This window comes from Bubalus kerabau, chromosome 5, assembly GCF_029407905.1.
Source record: "Bubalus kerabau isolate K-KA32 ecotype Philippines breed swamp buffalo chromosome 5, PCC_UOA_SB_1v2, whole genome shotgun sequence".
Lineage (NCBI taxonomy): Eukaryota > Metazoa > Chordata > Mammalia > Artiodactyla > Bovidae > Bubalus > Bubalus kerabau.
This window is the reverse complement of record NC_073628.1, coordinates 8,511,655-8,529,950: the sequence shown is the minus strand read 5'-3', so window position 1 is coordinate 8,529,950 and position 18,296 is coordinate 8,511,655. Positions and strand designations below refer to the sequence as shown.

At 61.2% G+C, this 18,296-nt stretch overlaps 1 protein-coding gene and 1 non-coding gene across 3 annotated transcripts; both read left to right on the top strand.

Annotated features, from left to right (window-relative positions):
* The first annotated feature begins 926 nt into the window (after window positions 1–926).
* Window positions 927–17,200, top strand: PLCB3 (phospholipase C beta 3). Of its 2 annotated transcripts, none has more exons than XM_055580939.1 (31): window positions 927–1,176; window positions 4,465–4,542; window positions 4,811–4,879; window positions 4,968–5,108; window positions 5,330–5,409; window positions 5,513–5,566; window positions 5,659–5,734; window positions 5,837–5,937; window positions 6,474–6,640; window positions 6,715–6,861; window positions 7,771–8,011; window positions 8,212–8,296; window positions 8,372–8,558; window positions 9,285–9,490; window positions 10,306–10,402; window positions 10,482–10,566; window positions 10,849–10,973; window positions 11,315–11,469; window positions 11,550–11,711; window positions 12,382–12,481; window positions 12,568–12,672; window positions 12,884–12,975; window positions 14,283–14,448; window positions 14,538–14,573; window positions 14,685–14,877; window positions 15,444–15,582; window positions 15,689–15,765; window positions 15,899–15,988; window positions 16,080–16,137; window positions 16,425–16,511; window positions 16,592–17,200. In XM_055580939.1, the coding sequence occupies exons 1-31, from the start codon at window positions 1,078–1,080 to the stop codon at window positions 16,793–16,795; spliced, it is 3,702 nt and encodes a 1,233-aa protein (XP_055436914.1). In that variant the 5' UTR covers window positions 927–1,077; the 3' UTR covers window positions 16,796–17,200. The 2 variants fall into 2 exon arrangements, with proteins under 2 accessions (XP_055436914.1, XP_055436913.1); XM_055580938.1 differs by having other exon boundaries at window positions 15,441–15,582.
* On the top strand, window positions 14,075–14,147 carry TRNAA-UGC (transfer RNA alanine (anticodon UGC)). The gene has a single exon. It is a non-coding gene; the product is annotated as a tRNA-Ala (tRNA).
* Window positions 17,201–18,296: the final 1,096 nt, after the last annotated feature.

Genomic DNA, 18,296 nt, shown 5'->3' with positions numbered 1-18,296 from the left:
ACAGGGGCCCCCAGGCAGGAGCCCCCCCAGCCAAGCCCTGCGGGAGGGGCTGCAGCCCCCACCCATCTCAGTGCCCATGCGCCTTCCAGCTCAGGTCCCTGGCACGCTGCAGATTTCAGGGCACCTGCTGTGGGCCAGGCGTGGCAGAGCCCCTCCTCAACCCTCCTAGTTCATGGACACCCAGGAGGCTTCTGACCCCTCCAAGCAAAACGACCAGCTGTCCCCTTCTCAGTTTGCAGTCGGGAGCCCCACAGGGACAGGTTCCAGGCTGAGCTGGGGAAGGGGGCGGGGGGCGGGGAGTGGGTTCTGTGGAACAAGAAGGGCGCTGTTCCAGGGCTCGCTCTACAAAGCCAGGGTGCTTGGGTCCTCAAAGGAGGCGGCAGGCGCCGGGCCTCCCCGGGCTAGGGACGGGGGGAGGGCGCCTGCGGCGGGAGGCCCATTAGCTTGCTAATTGCTCTCAGGGAGGGGGGCCGAGCTGCTGCTGGAGGGGGTGAGGCGATGTGAGGGCAGAGGCGGGGGTGGGAGTGGCTTTTCCAGCACTCAGCTAAATGCTGTAGGAGTGGGGTGGAAGGCAGGTCTCTTCTCCCCCAGGCTCAAGTATTGCTCTCTAGTAATACCCCCGCCCCTGCTCCTCAGAAACAGTGGGCTAACCCCAGCGCCGGTCTTCAGCAGCGCCCTCTACACCCAGTCCCCCTAGCTGCACCCCGATCCCTAAGCGCCCTCCCTCCACCCGGAGCCTGTTCAGCTGAGATACCCCAGCGAAGCGCCTCAGTCCAGGCGCGCCCAGGGTCCCATCCCTCCTCTGGCTGCAGTCGCTACCCCGGCCGCCAGGGGGAGCCGACGCGAGGCGGGCCGGCCGGACGCTGTGGGAGGGGGCGGTCCCGCTGCGGCCCCGCCCCCGCCCCGCCCCGGCCGGGCCCCGCCGATTCTCTGGTCTGTCCGGGACAGACTGGCTGGCGGGCCGGCGCAGACGCCGCCGGGCCGGAGCGGGCCGTGCGGGAGCGCGCGGAGGGAACAGCGGCGCCGTCGGGTCCCCGTCGGGGCTCCGCGGGTCCCCGACCCGCCCCCGGCCCGGCTATGGCGGGCGCCAGGCCCGGCGTCCACGCGCTGCAGCTGGAGCCGCCCACCGTCGTGGAGACCCTGCGGCGCGGGAGTAAGTTCATCAAATGGGACGAGGTGAGTGCAGGGGCTCCCTGCTCCGCCCAGATCCGGGGACTCCGTCACTCCTGCTCCGCCAGACGCCGGGGACCCCCGGCCCAGACTGGCCTGATCACCGCGCCACCCCCATCCCAGCCTGGCTGCGCTCCGGAAACTTGAGTCCCCAATCGTACCCGTAAGGAAGACTGTCCCCCACCCGCCAGTCCAACCCCTCATCTGCGGAAAATGTGACATTTATTCCTTGGCTCGGAGATTTCGAACCCCAATAAATTCTAGCCCCCGCTTTTTTACTCGTCCTTCTCACCTCTCCCTGCCCGTCTAATTCTCGTTCCTCCAACCCTGGCCTGGTCACCAGACCCCTGCCCAGCACTGGACGGTCTGGCTCAAGAACCATGGCCCCCACTCTGGCTTAGCGTACCCCCATTCTGACTGGGTGCCTCTGGGACCCTGCTCTTCCTCGTACCCTATTTTGAACATTCTTCTCCATTCATCACTTTTTCACCCTGTTCTGGCTGGCACCCCTTTGCCCTGCTTCTAGATCCCAGCCCAGCTCCTCGCTCTGGTGGGGGTACCAAGTCACCCCACATGGAGACTTTGCCCCCCAAGTTCCTCCACCTCGGGGGAACTTTGCTCACCACTCCTTAGCACTGGGACTTTGAACCCCAATAAATCCTGGCCCCCCTTTATCTGACCTGCCCCTGCTGCATCCCCGAGGCCCCGCTCCCACCTGCGGCTCGGCGACGGGTCCTGCCCCTCACGCTCGTTTCCACAGCGCCCCTTCCCCTGCCCCCTGGGCCCCTCCTCGCCGGCCTGAGCTTCCTTGCTGCTCCTTCCCAGCCAGGCCGGAGGCCTGGAAGACTCCCGGCTCCTTTCCGGCTGGGTGGGGCGGGTAGGCGTGAGAGCTAGGGGAGGGGCTGGGGGCGTGGCCTGAGGTAACAGGTGTGCCCTAGAGGGTCTCCGGGCGCCCCTGGGACTAGGGCAGACCCCTCCCCCCAGGCCAGCTTGAAGGGAAAAGTTTCTCCTTTTCCTTCCAGTGTGATAAACCCAAATAAGGAAGTGGGAACAGGGAGAGGGCCCTGGGGGTGGGGTGGGGGTTGCTGACAAGGACTTGGGGCCTGAGAGGCTGGGGTTCCGGCTGCCTTTGAAGACCGGGCCTCTGAGGAGGGTTAGAGGGAGGCCCTGGAGGCAGTGCCCACAGAACTAGCCCCTCTTCACACTACTGGGGGCCCCTGAGCCCCAGGGCAGGGTTGGTAATCCCAGAAAAGGGCTGAGGGTAGGTGTCAGCCCAGTGAGGTGGGGAGGCCCAAGCACCCCAAAAGTTCCCAAGCTGCCGTCCCCTCTGCCTCCAGCTCAGTCTCCCATCTTTCCTAAGCAAAGCCTGAGATGGGCGGGGCTAGTGGAGTCCCCGTCCTCCTGCAGATGGAAACTGAGTCTGGAGAACAGACTGATCCCAGGCCCCACGGTGGGGTGGCGGCTGAGGCCAGCAGCTGGGAGTCTGGCAGAGGTCCTGGTTCCCTGCTTCCCAAACCTTGGGACTCGAGAGCCATACTTGTTATTGTTGTTCAATTGCTCAGTTCAACAAGAACCCTCCATGGACTGAAGCCTGCCAGGCAAGGGATTTCCGAGGCAGGAATACTCCAGTGCATTGCTCTTTCCTCCTCCAGGGCATATTCCCGATCCAGGGATTGAACCTGCATTCCCTGCACTAGCAGGTGGATTTTTTACCGCTAAGCCACCAGAAAAGCCTCTGGAACCAAGCTAGTAGTGTTAGTCGCTCAGTCATGCCCGACTCTTTGTGAGCCCATGGACTGTAGCCCACCAGGCTCGTCTGTCCATGGAATTCTCCAGGCAAGAATACTGGCGTGGGTTGCTATTTCCTCCTCCAGGAGATCTTCCGGACCCAGGGATCGCACCTGGGTCTCCTGCATTTAAGGCAGATTCTTTACAGTCTGAGCTACCAGGGAAGCCCTGGAGCCATACTGCCTGCGTGCACATCTTGGCTCCTTTTCTTGACCTTAGGAAAGCTGCATAGTCTTTCTGTGGCTCAGTCTTCTCAACTGTAAAATGGGAAGAACAGTAGCGCAAACCTCATAGGATGTTTAGAGAACTAAGTGAGCTCCTAGATAGCGAGTGCTTAGACCTGTACCTGGCAAGCAGAAGGGAGGGTGAGGCACTGTACTGACCACCAATGAGCAGTAACTTGGGAGTGGCACCAGGGTGAGGCAGGGTCTTCTGTTGGCCTGGGGGAAGAGAGTTCTGGGCTTCCCTCGCGGCTCAGTGGTAAAGAATCCGCTTGCCAGTGCCTGCTAATGCAGGAGATGCGAGTTTGATCCCTGGGTCAGGAAGATCTCCTGGAGAAGGAAATGGCAACCCACTCCAGCATTCTGGGCTGGAAAATCCCACGGACAGAGGAGCCTGACAGGCTACAATCCAAGGGGTTGCAAAGACTCGGACACCACTGATCAGCTAAACAGCCACAGGAGAGTTCTATCTGTGGCCACTTGGTCACTTGGGCCCTGGCTGAGTCTGAGCTGCTGATGACACCACCCCGTCCCCACCGCTGCTGGTCCTGAGTCACACAGGGTGGCTCTTCTCGGAAATGGAGCCAGTGCACCCTTTTGCTGCCCTTCCACCAGGCTGTTTGAGTGAGGGCTGAATTCACTGTCTGGGCCTGAGGACAGAATGAGTACCTGTCCAAGGGGACTTAGTCTGTGCTGTAAGATGGGTGGGGTGAGCCTCGAAGCTGTGGGACTCCAGTGGGATGCAGAGTGGGGGGTAATGGACTTTGAGGCCAATGTAAGGGGTGGCTGGCTGTCCTGGGGACCTGAGGGACACAGAGGACCATGAGGGTCAGGCTTCCAAACCCTCTTCTTTCATTTCATAAATATTCCCAAGGGGGCTGTGGGGGCTTCAGCCACCAGGGATCTCTCAGACCTTATGAGGAAACAGCCCAGGGTTGGGGTCTGGGGAGGCCTCTCCAAGGAGGCAGATTAGATTTCATGGGAAGAGAAAGAAAGGAAGATATCCCTGCATGGGAACAATGATGCAAAACCTGGGGATGGGGAATGGATAGTTAGTTGTCCATGTGACAGAGTCTTAGGGCAAGAAGGAGGTGGGGCTGGGAGGGGCCTAGGAACTCAGCTTTGTCCTGAGGACTGAAAGGAGCCACTAAGGACCTGTGGCCTGGCTGAGCCGTCATCTTCGCTCACTAGCAGAAAGATTGGAGTGGATGGGCCCTGGGTTCCAGGGCCCAAACCTGGGCAGCAACCCTCACTCCCTGACCCCTGCCATCCGTCTCGTCCCCAGGAGGCCTCCAGTCGGAACCTGGTAACCCTGCGAGTGGACTCCAATGGCTTCTTCCTGTACTGGACAGGACCCAACATGGTGAGGGCGGCCCTGGCACAGCTTGCTTGGGTCTAGGGCCCCCCACCCCAGACCTCCCGAAACCATTCCCTGCCCCTGCCCTTGGGGGTGGGGCCCCGCTGCTGCCTGACCTCTCCCACAGTTCCCTGGACAGGAAGTGCTACAGGTGGGGGCTAAGACTGGGGCTACAGCAGGGGGTGAGCACTCCCTGGCCCGGGTGGGGAGCTTGGGGGCTTCCAGTTCTCACCCTGGAGCCTCTCAGACCCACCGTGGCATCTGGTTTCCCCAGGAGGTGGACACACTCGACATCAGCTCCATCAGGGACACCAGGACGGGCCGTTATGCCCGCCTGCCCAAGGTGAGTGATGGGGGCCCAGGTTATGGATGGGAGTGAGGTAATGGGGGAGGGGGACAGCCCTCTTCACCCTTGGCTCTCATCTACTCAGGACCCCAAGATCCGGGAGGTGTTGGGCTTTGGGGGCCCTGATGCCCGGTTGGAGGAGAAGCTGATGACAGTTGTGGCCGGGCCAGACCCGGTGAATACAACATTCTTGAACTTCATGGCCGTGCAGGATGATACAGCCAAGGTGGGCCAGGATCGATGGCTGGGCCTGGGGGAGCTACTGCCTCACTTGCTGAGTCAGCCATCACTTAGTAGGCACCTGCTGTGTACTAGGCTGTCCTCTGCCCCTTTTTCTAATCATCCTCTGACAAAGCTGTTTTTAAGCATTTCCTGTGTATCCGACAGTGGCTGAGCCAGCCCCTCTGTCCCCCACTCACGCCCTGCCCCTGGATCCTGACCCCTCAGGTCTGGTCCGAGGAGCTCTTCAAGTTGGCTATGAACATCCTGGCTCAGAACGCCTCCCGGAACACCTTCTTGCGCAAAGCGTGAGCCCTGGGCCTGCCCTGGGGAAGCGCGGGGCAGGAGTGCGTGGTGGGGGGTTCAGGAGGCTGTTGTCCCAGGGCGTGACCCTCCCACCTGTCTCCCCAGATACACGAAGCTGAAGCTGCAGGTAAACCAGGATGGACGGATTCCAGTCAAGAAGTGAGCACCCCTCTCCCTCCTCAGCATCTCCTCTGCTGTTCTGACCTTGGTGACCTTTGCCCCACTGACCCTAACCCCTCCCATCTGCTCAGCATCCTGAAGATGTTCTCAGCAGACAAGAAGCGGGTAGAAACTGCACTGGAATCCTGTGGCCTCAATTTCAACCGAGTGAGGGGCCTGGGGACAGGGGTTGGGCGGGTATCACAACGGGTGCCTGCCCTTTCAGGGCCGGCTGACCCTGGGTTCTGACTCTCCACTCCTGGCCCCTAGAGCGAGTCCATCCGGCCTGACGAGTTTTCCTTGGAAATCTTTGAGCGGTTCCTGAACAAGCTGTGTCTGCGGCCGGACATTGACAAGATCCTGCTGGAGATGTGAGCAAGGCCGACCTGCCCACCGGCCCCCGTGTACTGTGTCTGGCCTCTGCCGGCAGCGGCGTTCCTTCCAGTCCTGGGAGGGGAGGCGGACCTCTTGGGGGTCTCTGTGTGCTGGGCTGTAGCTGTGCTCAGGGCTGCCTGGGGCTCTGCTGTGGACAGTTCTGTGCTGACCCTTCTTGGCCAGCGATGCTCCTGAGACAGCAGGAGGTCCCCCGTGCTAGGGACCAGAATGCATTGGCTCAGATGTGTTGTGGGTGACTCTGGACCTGAGGTTGGACTCAGGAGCTGCAGGCAGGCACAGTGTGGTGGGCCAAGCCCTTGGTGGCTTCCAAAGCCCTTACTGACACCAGCGTTGGCACCAAGTAGTCAGGAGAGTGGATGGGGAAACTGAGGCCCAGGGGGGCTGAGACTGGCCCCCGTCCCCATCAGAAGGTTCTGGAACTAGGCACCGACCTTCTGACTCCTCCCCCGGTGAGGGTTTGAAGCAGGGGCTGGTGAGGCTGCAGCCTAACCCACCATCTCACCCCCTCCAGAGGCGCCAAGGGCAAACCTTACCTGACACTGGAGCAGCTCATGGATTTCATTAACCAGAAGCAGCGGGACCCGCGGCTCAACGAAGTGCTGTACCCACCTCTGCGGCCCTCCCAGGCCCGGCTGCTCATCGAGAAGTACGAGCCCAACAAGCAGTTCCTGGAGCGAGGTGAGCCAGCGTGGGAGCTGGGGGCAAGGTGGGAGGGCCCCCACTGACCCTGCTGACCCTACCCTGCCCCCCAGACCAGATGTCCATGGAGGGCTTCAGCCGCTACCTGGGAGGTGAGGAGAATGGCATTCTGCCGCTTGAGGCCTTGGATCTGAGCGCAGACATGACCCAGCCACTCAGCGCCTACTTCATCAATTCCTCACACAACACCTATCTCACGGGTGAGCGTGCCCATCCTAGCGTGACCTCTGCCCTCTGGTCCTTAGACTGCCTCCCTCCCTTTGGGGTGGCCCATGCTGGGGAAGCAAGCCAGAAATAGCAAGCCTGTCCTAGGGAGCGGGCTTCTCTGCATGGGTTTCCCCGGAGGTCCAGGAGGCTTCCCCAGGGGAAGGGCTGAGGCCTGCACCTGCCCTGTGAAGGACAGCCTGTGTATATTGAGGGGGTGGGGGGGGCTGGAACTGGGGCCACCTGGTGCTCTTAAGCTGAAAGGAGGCCAAGAGGTGGGTGGGGCGGGGTGGGGCGTGGTGGGGCAGGTATCCACGAGAGGGACCCTGGAGGCACAGAAAGAATGGAAGGAATTTGTACTGATCCTGAGTGAATGGGAAGGTTTCTTGCAAGGTGTTGAGCAGGGGGAGGTGATGTGACCTGGTATGTTTTTAGAAGGATGACGCCCGGTGCTCCACAGAGATTGGATGGGAGGCGGGGAGGAGCCTGCTGTCCCCAGGAGGAGGTGACAGAGGCTGTTCCAGGGCAGCCACCGTGGAGGGAAGAAAGGGAAGCGGGGGGCCGTGGAGGTTCTGGGGACAACTCCCAGTTCAGGCTGGTGGGATGGGGGTGATAGGAGTTCATCTGAGACAGGGTGAGACCTGGAGGTGGAGGGCCCCACCTGTCAGCCAGTGCCAATGGATGCTGACTCTGCCTGGCTTTGGGGCTTTGGGGCGAGAGGTGATGCTGGTTCCACAGTGAATCAAGGAGTGATCAGCAGCTGGCCAGACAAAGCGAGCCCAGGCTAGGCCACCACCGGGGCTTTGTGTCCCCGGCACGGCCCCACCCAGCTCAGCACAGGGCTGGGGAGGAGGGTGAGGAGCCAGGCTGGCTGGGCACTGGTGGTGATGGAGCCTGGCCCCCAGCGGGGCAGCTGGCCGGAACCTCGTCGGTGGAGATGTACCGGCAGGCGCTGTTGTGGGGCTGCCGCTGTGTGGAGCTGGACGTGTGGAAGGGGCGGCCGCCCGAGGAGGAGCCGTTCATCACGCACGGCTTCACCATGACCACGGAGGTGCCGCTGAGAGACGTGCTCGAGGCCATCGCGGAGACCGCCTTCAAGACTTCACCCTACCCCGTCATCCTCTCCTTTGAGAACCACGTGGACTCGTGAGTGGGACCCCAATCCCAGCCGGGGGGAGTCCCTGTTGACCCAGGGACAGCCACTCACTATGACACTGTTGGATTGCTCCTATGACCTTTGACCCTGGGAGTGAGTGACCCTTTTGGTAATCTTGCCAGCCTCTGATCCACTCTGGGGACTTCAGCTTCACCCCAGGAACCTCTGACCTCTGACCTTGGCCCCACAGGGCGAAACAGCAGGCCAAGATGGCTGAGTACTGCCGCTCCATCTTTGGGGACGCTCTGCTCATTGACCCCCTGGACAAGTACCCGGTATGGGGCTCAGAGCCGGGGCGGGGCGTGGGGGTTAGGGCGCCCAGCAGACGCTGACCTGTCCGTGCCCACCAGCTGGCCCCAGGCATACCCCTGCCCAGCCCCCAGGACCTGATGGGCCGCATCCTGGTGAAGAACAAGAAGCGGCACCGACTCGGCAGCGGCGTCCCTGACAGCTCCGTGCGCAAGCGGCCACTCGAGCAGAGCAACTCGGCCCTGAGCGAGAGCTCCGCCACCACCGAGCCCTCCTCGCCCCAGCTTGGTGAGATCCTGGCCTGACCTCCTACCCCAGTCCCGACCCTAAGCCCCCACTTCTCTGAGCCCAGCCCTCCCTGGAGACGCGCCTTCTGCGCCCAACTTGACTTCCCCCCTCTCCAAGCCACTCGCCGCCTGGGATGTGGTTCCATCCACCTCCTGACCCTTCAGTCTCAGCCTCCAGCTAGCACCTCACAGACGTGTTCCCCCTCGACCAGGTTGTGACTCAGACCTCTGACCTCAGTGAACCATCTCTCTCCTGAGACCCCTTATAAGTGTACTCTCCCAGCGGGTCCTATTTCAGCTCACCCTGACCTCTCACTTTATTGAGGCCCCTCTTCCATCTGACCCATGACTGCTTACCTCCCTAAGCCCCTTCACGGGGTGTGGCCCTAACTGACCCTTGACTTGGAACCCCTCCTTGTCATCCTTCCCCCCAACTGTCAGGACTGTTGTATCCCAGTTCTCAGCCTTCTGAGCCACCCTACCTATCTTCCTGAGTTACATCTCCCCAGAGTTATATCTGCACCCTGACCTTTGACTTTTGACTCCTCTACACTACCACTGGGTTTGATCCCGTTCAACTCCTGACCTCCCCCTCTCCTCAGCAACACTGCGCTGAGAGTACCCCTGGACTCCATGAGGCAGTTCTGCACCCCTCGGGCCCAACCCTTCCTGGCTCCTGAGCAACTGTGTGCCCTGACCCTTGACCCCATGGCCTTGTCCTCTGCAGGGTCCCCCAGCTCTGACAGCTGCCCAGGCCTGAGCAATGGGGAGGAGGTGGGCCTCGAGAAGCCCAGCCTGGAGCCTCGGAAGTCTCTGGGGGAGGAAGGTTTGCAGCGGGGCCCTGATGCTCTTGGACCTGCCTACCGGGAGGATGAGGAAGAGGACGAGGAAGAGGAGGAACAAACGGACCCCAAAAAGCCGACCACGGATGAGGTCAGGCCTGCAAGTGGGATGAGGGGGCAGTGGCATGCCTTCACTTCCCAAGTGGGCTGAGCCCTGACTGTGCCAGGCACAGCCCTGAGCGCTGGGTCCACCTGCCCTCCCAGAGTTCACACAGAGGGGGTGTGTGTGGAGTTGGGGAGGGTCTTAGGTAAACAGGTGTGGAAACAAGTGTGAAATTGTGTTTGGGATATGGGCTGGGGGGGGTGAGTTAGGGTGTAGAACCGGGGTGAGGAGTGGGGAGTCGGACCTCGGCGAGGATATTGGGTGAGCAGACTGAGGAAGGGGGGCTGTGCAAAGGCCCTGTGGCAGGGCCAGAGAGTGTGGAGGAGGGAGGGCACTGAGTTCTGGGGAAGGGAGGTGACAGGAAAGGTCAGTGCTGAAACTGGGTTTGGGAGGGGCCCAGAGTGGGGACGGGTGTGGGCAGAGGTGAGTGAGCTCAGGATACAAGGCTTGGGGAATCTTGTGAGGTACCCAGGAAGAGGTGGCAAGGCGGTGGCTGGAAATGAGAGTGGGGGTGGGAATTTGGGGGCTCACCCTCATGTGAATAATTGAACCCCTGAGGTTGGCTGAGGAGTTCCAGCTTCCAAGGATCAGGGGGCAGGAGGCAGACCGGGAAGGTGGGGTCCAGGGCCCGGTCAGCAAGGCCCAGAGAGAAGGTTGTGGGGCGCATGGGACCATGATGGACAGGCTGTGGCCGGGCTGGGAAGAGGGTCAGCGCCTCCTCTGTGGTGCGGGGGCAGGTGAGGGAGCTTCCAACTCCCGGCTGGGGGGCACGGAACCGCTGACCCTGCGATTGGGGGCCCCAGGGCACTGCCAGCAGTGAGGTCAACGCCACCGAGGAAATGTCCACACTCGTCAACTATATCGAACCTGTCAAGTTCAAGTCCTTCGAGGCTGCTCGAAGTGAGTGGGGTGAGAGGTGGGGGAAGGGGAGGCAGTCGGGCTCTGCCAGGCCTGATTCCCTCCCACCTCCACCCCCCAGAGAGGAACAAGTGCTTCGAGATGTCATCCTTCGTGGAGACCAAGGCCATGGAGCAACTGACCAAGAGCCCCATGGAGTTTGTGGAGTATCCTTCCGCGCTGGCGGTCTGGCGAGCCAGGGTGGGGCTGCTCACTGGGAGGCAGGCTCGGGTGGTTCTACCACTCCTGACTCTCAAGCACCCCTGTCTAGGTTGGGAGCGGGCCTGGGAGACTGCCCAGGGCCTAGGCTGAGAAGTGGGGGACTGCGGGACAGCTTGAGCCAAGGCCGGGAGGTGGGTTCACAGGAGCCGAGGATGGGCCTGGAGCACTGGGCTCGAGGCAGTACGCGGGGCCAGTACCTGTCTGTGGTCCCTGACTGTCAATCTCAGATACAACAAGCAGCAGCTCAGCCGCATCTACCCCAAGGGCACCCGCGTGGACTCGTCCAACTACATGCCCCAGCTCTTCTGGAACGTGGGCTGCCAGCTCGTTGCACTCAACTTTCAGACTCTAGGTGAGCGCTGCCCTGCCTTGACCTTTGACCTCTGGCCCCCAGCCTCACTAACTTCTGCCCCCTGATCCTGTGAATCTTGACTTCAGGAACCTCTGACTGTATCTAATACCAGATCCCCAAATCCAACCAAGACCTCAGCTGACATTAACCCCTGATCTTGGCTGATGCTAGACCTGGCCCCTTGTCCAGTATTCTTGGAGTCTGGATCCTAGATGCCATCTGATCTGACCTGAATGACCCCTGGTTTCCCCACTGCACTGCACAGCAGTGTCCTTCCTGACCCCTGACCCTGTTCCACCTGCTGACCCTCGCCCTCCCCATGTTGCGCACCGCCCCCCCAGATGTGCCGATGCAGCTCAACGCCGGCGTGTTTGAGTACAACGGGCGCAGCGGCTACCTACTCAAGCCTGAGTTCATGCGGCGGCCGGACAAGTCCTTTGACCCCTTCACCGAAGTCATAGTGGACGGCATCGTGGCCAATGCCGTGCGGGTCAAGGTGGGGCCGGGAAGGGCGCAAGCCAGGGTGTCCCGGGGGTGGGACTTTTGAGCAGCCTCCTCACCCTCCTGGCCCCCCAGGTGATCTCGGGGCAGTTCCTGTCCGACAGGAAGGTGGGCATCTACGTGGAGGTGGACATGTTCGGGCTTCCTGTTGACACGCGGCGCAAGTACCGCACGCGGACCTCACAGGGGAACTCGTTCAACCCTGTGTGGGATGAGGAGCCATTCGACTTCCCCAAGGTGAGCCCCAGACCTGCTGGACTCCCTTGGGGGAACAGGAGCACCATGTGGTTGGGGGTCAGAGATGGGGGTGCCAAGGCTAGGGGTGTCACCCCAGACCTGCTGGGCTCTCTTGGTGGGGGAACAGGAGCGCTGCATGGTCGGGGGTCAGAGGCCTCAGTGCCGAGGCTAGGCCTGTCACCCCAGGTCCTGCCTGTCCCCGTGTCAGGCTGGAGCTCCCTGCCCTCTGTGGGGTCAGGGTTGGGGGACAGGAAGCTGAAACGGCAGGAGGTCCCGTAGCTCCCCGGGGGCATAGCCCATCCCCTCTCCCAGGCAGGAGGGACTTGCTGCAAGCTCACCCCAGCTTCTCCCTGCCTCCCAGATGGATGGGCCTGCTGAGGATGCGGCCTCAGTCTCAGATGCATGGCTCAGTCTAGGTGCTAAGCCGGCAGTGACCAGACCCGTCCTGCCATAATAATGCCTGGAGGGGTCTGTTTGCCAGTGTTCTGGACTCAGGGCTCTGGGAACACTGGCCACCTCTGGCCAGGCTGTGGAGGTGCGGGTCCACCATTGGCTTAGTGGCGATGGTGACTGATGGTCTGTGGTTGGGTCATGTGGTCCAGGGGCCCACTCTGGGTGGTGGCCTTGCTGGCCGTGGTCAGCTGCGGCTTAGACCAGACTGGGCCCTCAGGTGGTGCTGCCCACGCTGGCTTCGCTGCGCATCGCGGCCTTTGAGGAGGGGGGCAAGTTCGTGGGGCACCGGATCCTGCCTGTCTCTGCCATCCGCTCAGGTGAGACCATCTGGACTCTGGGCAGTTAGGGGGGGCACAGTGTGTGGGGACCTGTGCTCAGCCCCCTTGCCCTCCCATCCTCCCAGGGTACCATTACATCTGCCTGCGGAACGAGGCCAACCAGCCGCTGTGCCTGCCAGCCCTGCTCATCTACACCGAGGCCTCCGACTACATCCCCGACGACCACCAGGGTGAGCCGCACGGGCTGGGGCAGGGCAGGCCAGGCAGGGTGGGGACAAGGACACCGCCAGGGCCTGGGAGTGGCTGGGACTGGTGGCTCCAGGTGGGTGGTAAACAGATCTGAGGGTGGTTTTGCGGTCCCTGTGTGAGACCAGAGCTGGGGAGGGTGTGGGCCCCGGGGGTTCTGTCTGAGACCCTTGCCCTCTGCCCCTCCACCCCCAGACTATGCAGAGGCCCTGATCAACCCCATCAAGCATGTCAGCCTGATGGACCAGAGGGCCAAGCAGCTGGCTGCCCTCATTGGGGAGAGCGAGGTGAGCCAGGGCAGGTCAGGGGCAGGCACAGTGATGCATGGAGGGGTCTGTCTGCCTGTGCTCTTGACAGGCAGGAGGGCAGCAAGGCTCAGGCTCATCTGGACCCTGGGGGTCAGGGTGGGGGAGTGGTCAGAGCTGACCCCTGGGCCCAGCCCTGGTGGAGAAGCACCCTGCAGCCTTCTCCACTCTCCTCTGTCTATACCGCCCATGCCAGTCCCAGCTGGCGGTAGGTAGGACTCTTTTCCCCGAGGAGCCTGTTCCCTGCTTGCTGCTGATGCCAGCTTCATGGGTTCACCCACACTGTCCCTCCAGCCCTGGGCTCTGCCTCTAGCGCCCTTCCACCACGCTGCACGGCTGGGGCTTCTGGGCTCTCTCGTTCAGGAGGCTCAGCTGCCTGGGGTTACTCGCCACATTTTAAGGAGGTGGAAATCCCTTCTGCATAAGAAAGGCCTTCAGGACTGTCCAGGGCTAGAATTCTGGCTGCCGGCAGGCTCAAAGCCAGGGTGCAGAGTTCAGCCGCTTCACCAGGGCAGTTGGAAGCCCTAAAAGCATTTCAAGCATGGTCCTGGGAGCCATGAGACGGGCCGTGGCTTCTGCGGGGAGGGGTCAGGAGCAGAGGCTGGCCGCACAGCTAGGCCCGGTCCCCTGGGGGCCTGCGGCAGCAGGGAAGAAAGCTGGCTGCCTGGAGTTATTAGCGGGAGAGACTAGTGCCCCCTCTGTGGTCACTTCCTTCGTTGATTTAATCAGGAGCTAAGCATCGAGGAAGATGAGCAGCTGTGGGCAAGGGTGGAGAGGGGACTCAGAGACAGGAGGGAACTTGGGACTGGGCCAGGGCTTTCCAGAACAATCTAGAAGTTCCTAACCATATGCAGTGAGGCCTCACATCCTAGAGACACGACCTCACGTTCTCTTCCCCAGACCCCACGTGCAAAACGGGGTTAGAAATGCGTGTCTAAAAAAAAAAAAAAAAGAAAAGAAAGAAATGCGTGTCTTGTTCTCATGGAGTTATTCTCACAGCCCCCACATGACAGACGAGAGGAGTCCAGGGCCTCAGGCTGAAGGAGATTGTGAAGGACGGAAGGGTCTAGAGAGGGGGAGTTCCCTGGTGGTCCAGTGGTTAGGACTCTGCACTTGCACTGCCAAGGGCCTGGGTTCGATCCCTGGTTGGGGAACTAAGGTCTCCACAAGCCTCACGGTGTGGCTCCCTCCCCCCCAAATATCTAAAAAAAATAAAAGAAGGGTCTGGAGAGAGTAGCATTTCTGGAAGGAGCATAGAACATTCTACTTTCTCCACCTCACCCTTGCAGGCTCAGTCTGGCCCAGAGACGAGCCAGGAGACCCAGACTCAGCAGCTGGGGTACCAGCTGAACCCACACCCGACGCCCAGCCCACTGGACGCCTCCCCGCGCCGGCCCCCAGGCCCCGCCACCTCCCCGACCAGCTCCTCCATCAGCTCCTCCATCAGCAGCCCAGGTAAGGGGCGGCCTGGGGGTAGGCGGAGAGAGGGGGATAGCTCTGCCCTTCTCCAGCTTCTCACAGCCAGCCCTGCCTGTGCTTTCCAGGTCAGCGCGATGATCTCATCGCCAGCATCCTCTCAGGTAGGGGGCGGGCCTGTCCTGGGGCAGGGCTACTTCTGGAGGGAACCGGTGCTCCGGTAGGGGTGGTCTGCCCCAGCCCAGCCCAGCCCAGCCCGCCTTTGCTGTCCACAGAGGTGGCCCCGGCCCCGCTGGACGAGCTCCGAGGCCACAAGGCCCTGGTGAAGCTCCGGAGCCGGCAAGAGCGAGACTTCCGGGAGCTGTACAAGAAACATCAGCGGAAGGCCGTTGCCCTCACGCGCCGGTTGCTCGACAACCTGGCCCAGGCCCGTGCGGGGAGCAGGTGCCGACAGCGGCCTGGTGTCCTGTGAGTGTCCCACCTGCCCATATGCTTTGTGCATGGATGTGAATGTGAATATGAGGGTGTCTGCACCAGGTGGACATAGACAGATGGCCCAGGGCTGCCCTTTTGACCCCTAGGAAGGAGGTTTGCTGCAAGGAAGACAGAGGACTCTGGGTCTCACCCTCTTTGTGACCCCGTGGACTATGCAGTCCATAGAATTCTCCAGGCCAGAATACTGGAGTGGGTAGCCTTTCCCTTCTTCAGGGGATCTTCCCAACCCAGGGATCAAACCCAGGTCTCCCGCATTGCAGGCGGATTCTTTACCAGCTGAGCCACAAGGGAAGTCCCTTTCCACCAGGAGGGATACCTTTTTTGAAGTCCTCATAAAAGCGTGTTTCCAGGGACTGTTGCCCAGATAGGCTCCTAACATTTGTGTAGAGCTGACAGGCCTCCTCCTTGGCATAACCAATCCCACCTCTCCGGGTTGGTATCTGTCACTGCCTGTGGGCATCTGCCCTGTCCCCCTGCCTTCCTGGCCCAGGTCCATGTGACAACCTGAGTATTACCCAGAGGGGTTCTCCCCACAGAAGCAGGGAGGACGAGAGGGCAGAAGAGGAAGAAGTTAGCAGGTATCAAGAGTTCCAGAAGAAACAGGTGCAGTGTCTGCTGGAGCTGAGGGAGGCCCAGGTGGACACAGAGGCGGAGCGGAGGCTGGAGCACCTGCAGCAGGTGGGGGGGGGGGTGGTGGGTGGCATGTGGTGGGGGGCGGGGGGAGCCTACCTCTGGGACAGGCCTGTCACAGCCCAGGTCACCTGTCGGCCACCTGTGTCTGTAGGCTCAGCTGAAGCTCAGGGAGGTTGTCCTGGATGCTCACATGACTCAGTTGAAGAAACTGAAGGAGATAAACGAGAGGTGAAGGCCGGGGATCTCGCGGGCAGCGGGGTCAGGGGGTACTCCCTGGTGCCACGAGGTGGGCAAATGCACACACACACACACACCCCTGTCCTGCCATTGACCCTGCCTGTTCTCCCACTGGTTCCTCCAGGGAGAAGAAGGAACTGCAGAAGATCCTGGACAGGAAACGCCACAACAGTATCTCAGAGGCCAAGACCAGGGAGAAACATAAGAAGGAGGCGTAAGGGCATCGGGGCTGGGAGCCAGTTGTGTGGTGGGCAGGCCGGGTGGGTACCTGGGCGCTGAGCCCATCCTCCTTGCCTCCCGTGCAGGGAACTAACAGAGATTAACCGTCGGCACATCACTGAGTCAGTCAACTCCATCCGTCGGGTGAGTGAAGCTCAGGTGCCACCCTAGCCCACTCCTGTTCCTTCAGTCATCCCAAACCGGTATCTTGGGTGTCAACTTGATGTTCCGTCACCCTAGAGGGACTTCTAGATCCTTTCTCTGTGGGTCTGCTGTAAGAGTCATCTCAGGACCCTGGTCACACAGCCCCGGGAACCTTCACCTTCTTGCTCAGAAAGAGGGTCTGCCTGACTTCTCAGCCACCACAGAGCCCCGGGACCCAGGCCCCTCCCTTAGAGACCCTTGTGTGAGCCCTTGTCCCCCACACACAGCTGGAGGAGGCCCAGAAGCAGCGGCAGGAACGCCTTGTGGCCGGACAGCAGCAGATCCTCCAACAGCTGGCGGAAGAGGAGCCCAAGGTGGGGCCGTGGGTGAGGGGCAGGCAGGTGGCAGGTGGGCAGAGCACTGGGTGGCCTCTCTGACGCTGCTCCTCCTGCAGCTGCTGGCCCAGCTGGTCCAGGAGTGTCAGGAGCAGCGGGAGAGGCTGCCCCAGGAGATCCGCTGGAGCCTGCTGGGCGAGACACAGGAGGGACTGGGGGACGGGCATCTGGTCGCCTGTGCCAGCAACGGTCACGCGCCTGGGAGCAGTGGGCACCTGCCCGGCGCTGACTCAGAGAGCCAGGAGGAGACTACAAAGCTCTGAACTGGCTGAGCAAGAGGTGGCCACCAGGCCAGGGTGGGCGCTGGGAGGAGGGCAGGAGGCTAAGACACTAAATGCTCTTTTTTTTTTTTTTAAACTTTTTATCTTTAGAAATTTTATTTTTTTAAACCAGGGCAAGCACCCCCACTAACTCCCCTCTTTTACCCCCCTGGGGCCCCATTAGTCCCCAGCCCCTCCTTCCTGCCCTCAGTCCTAGGGAAGGTGCTGGGTGGGTCACACTGGGCCAGAAGGGCCTCACCCCCATGACACCCACACCCTAGAGTGGGAGTTGTCTCCCTCACTTCCCCAGGGAACAGTGGGTGGAGCCTTTGAGCTCCGGGAAGTCACATTCTTTCTCTTTCCTTTGGGGATTTTTTTTTTTATGTGAATAAACGTGGATTTCAGGGACCCTGTGTGCAGCGTGGTTTGGGGCAGTACTGGAGAGGATTCTGGGCCCTAGATCTGGTTCTGCTTTTTCTGGAGCCTCAGTTTTCTCATCTATAAAATGGGCTTGTGGGCATTGTGGGTCAGGCCCCCAAAAAAGGGGTTTTGAGACCTCCTTGCCCAGGAACTGCCTGGAGGTCTTGCCAGTGACCTGACATCAGAGGCCCTCTGGCCTCCCCCAGGCTCTCCCTCCTCTCTGCCCTCTGCCCTGGGTTCTCACTCTGCTTCCCCCGCCCCTTACTCTGGTTACTTTTCTCTCTCCTGGGCTCTTCTTGTCTTCCCTTCATAGAGGCTCAGGCCTCTGCTTCAGGAAGCCTCCCCTGCCCCCTCTTCCTGTAGCCTGATATGACCCAGGCACCCAGCATCTTCCGCCGAGGCTGCTCTTGGCCACACAGGCAGTTGGTTCCGTTATCAGGGGATAGACCTGCTGGGGTGCAGGTGGGCAGCTCAAACCCTGCCCAACCTCAGGGCACCTGGGTTCTCAGTGATGGGCAGGAAGCAGATGGGCCTGGAAGTGACCCTTGGGAAAAGGGGCGCTGACGGTCACAGCATGTGCAGGGGAGACGCGGCATCCCCCTCCTCCCTGTGAGGGAGATGTTATGCCTGTTTTGCAGATGAGGAAACTGAGGTCACATCTAAGTTAAGACATCCTGACCTGGAGGCAGGTGGGGCATGGACCCTCTAGGGCAGACTGTCTTCGGCCAGCCTGGAGGACCTGCTCCACGCCTCCCCCTCCTGCCCTGGGACAGTGTGGAGTGGCAGAGACCCTGCAGTGAGGGTGCGGCTGGGTTCTACAGCAGGGTCAGGCTGGCACTTCTTCAAGGCCTCTCCCAGCTTCCTGGCGCTTCCCGGGCTGACTGCCTGCCTCCTCCGGAGGAAGGCAGCCTCTTATCTGGGCTTATCTCCTGCCAATTGAGTGTTTTCTTTCTTTGTTTTTGCTGCAGCCTCAGGCAAACAGATAGGGTGGGGAGGCCAGAGAACAGGGCTTCCAAAGCAAGGCCTTCCCAGAGCCGGGGACTTCTGCCTTGGGCCCCACTCCCAGTGCCCAGGTCTTCCCTGT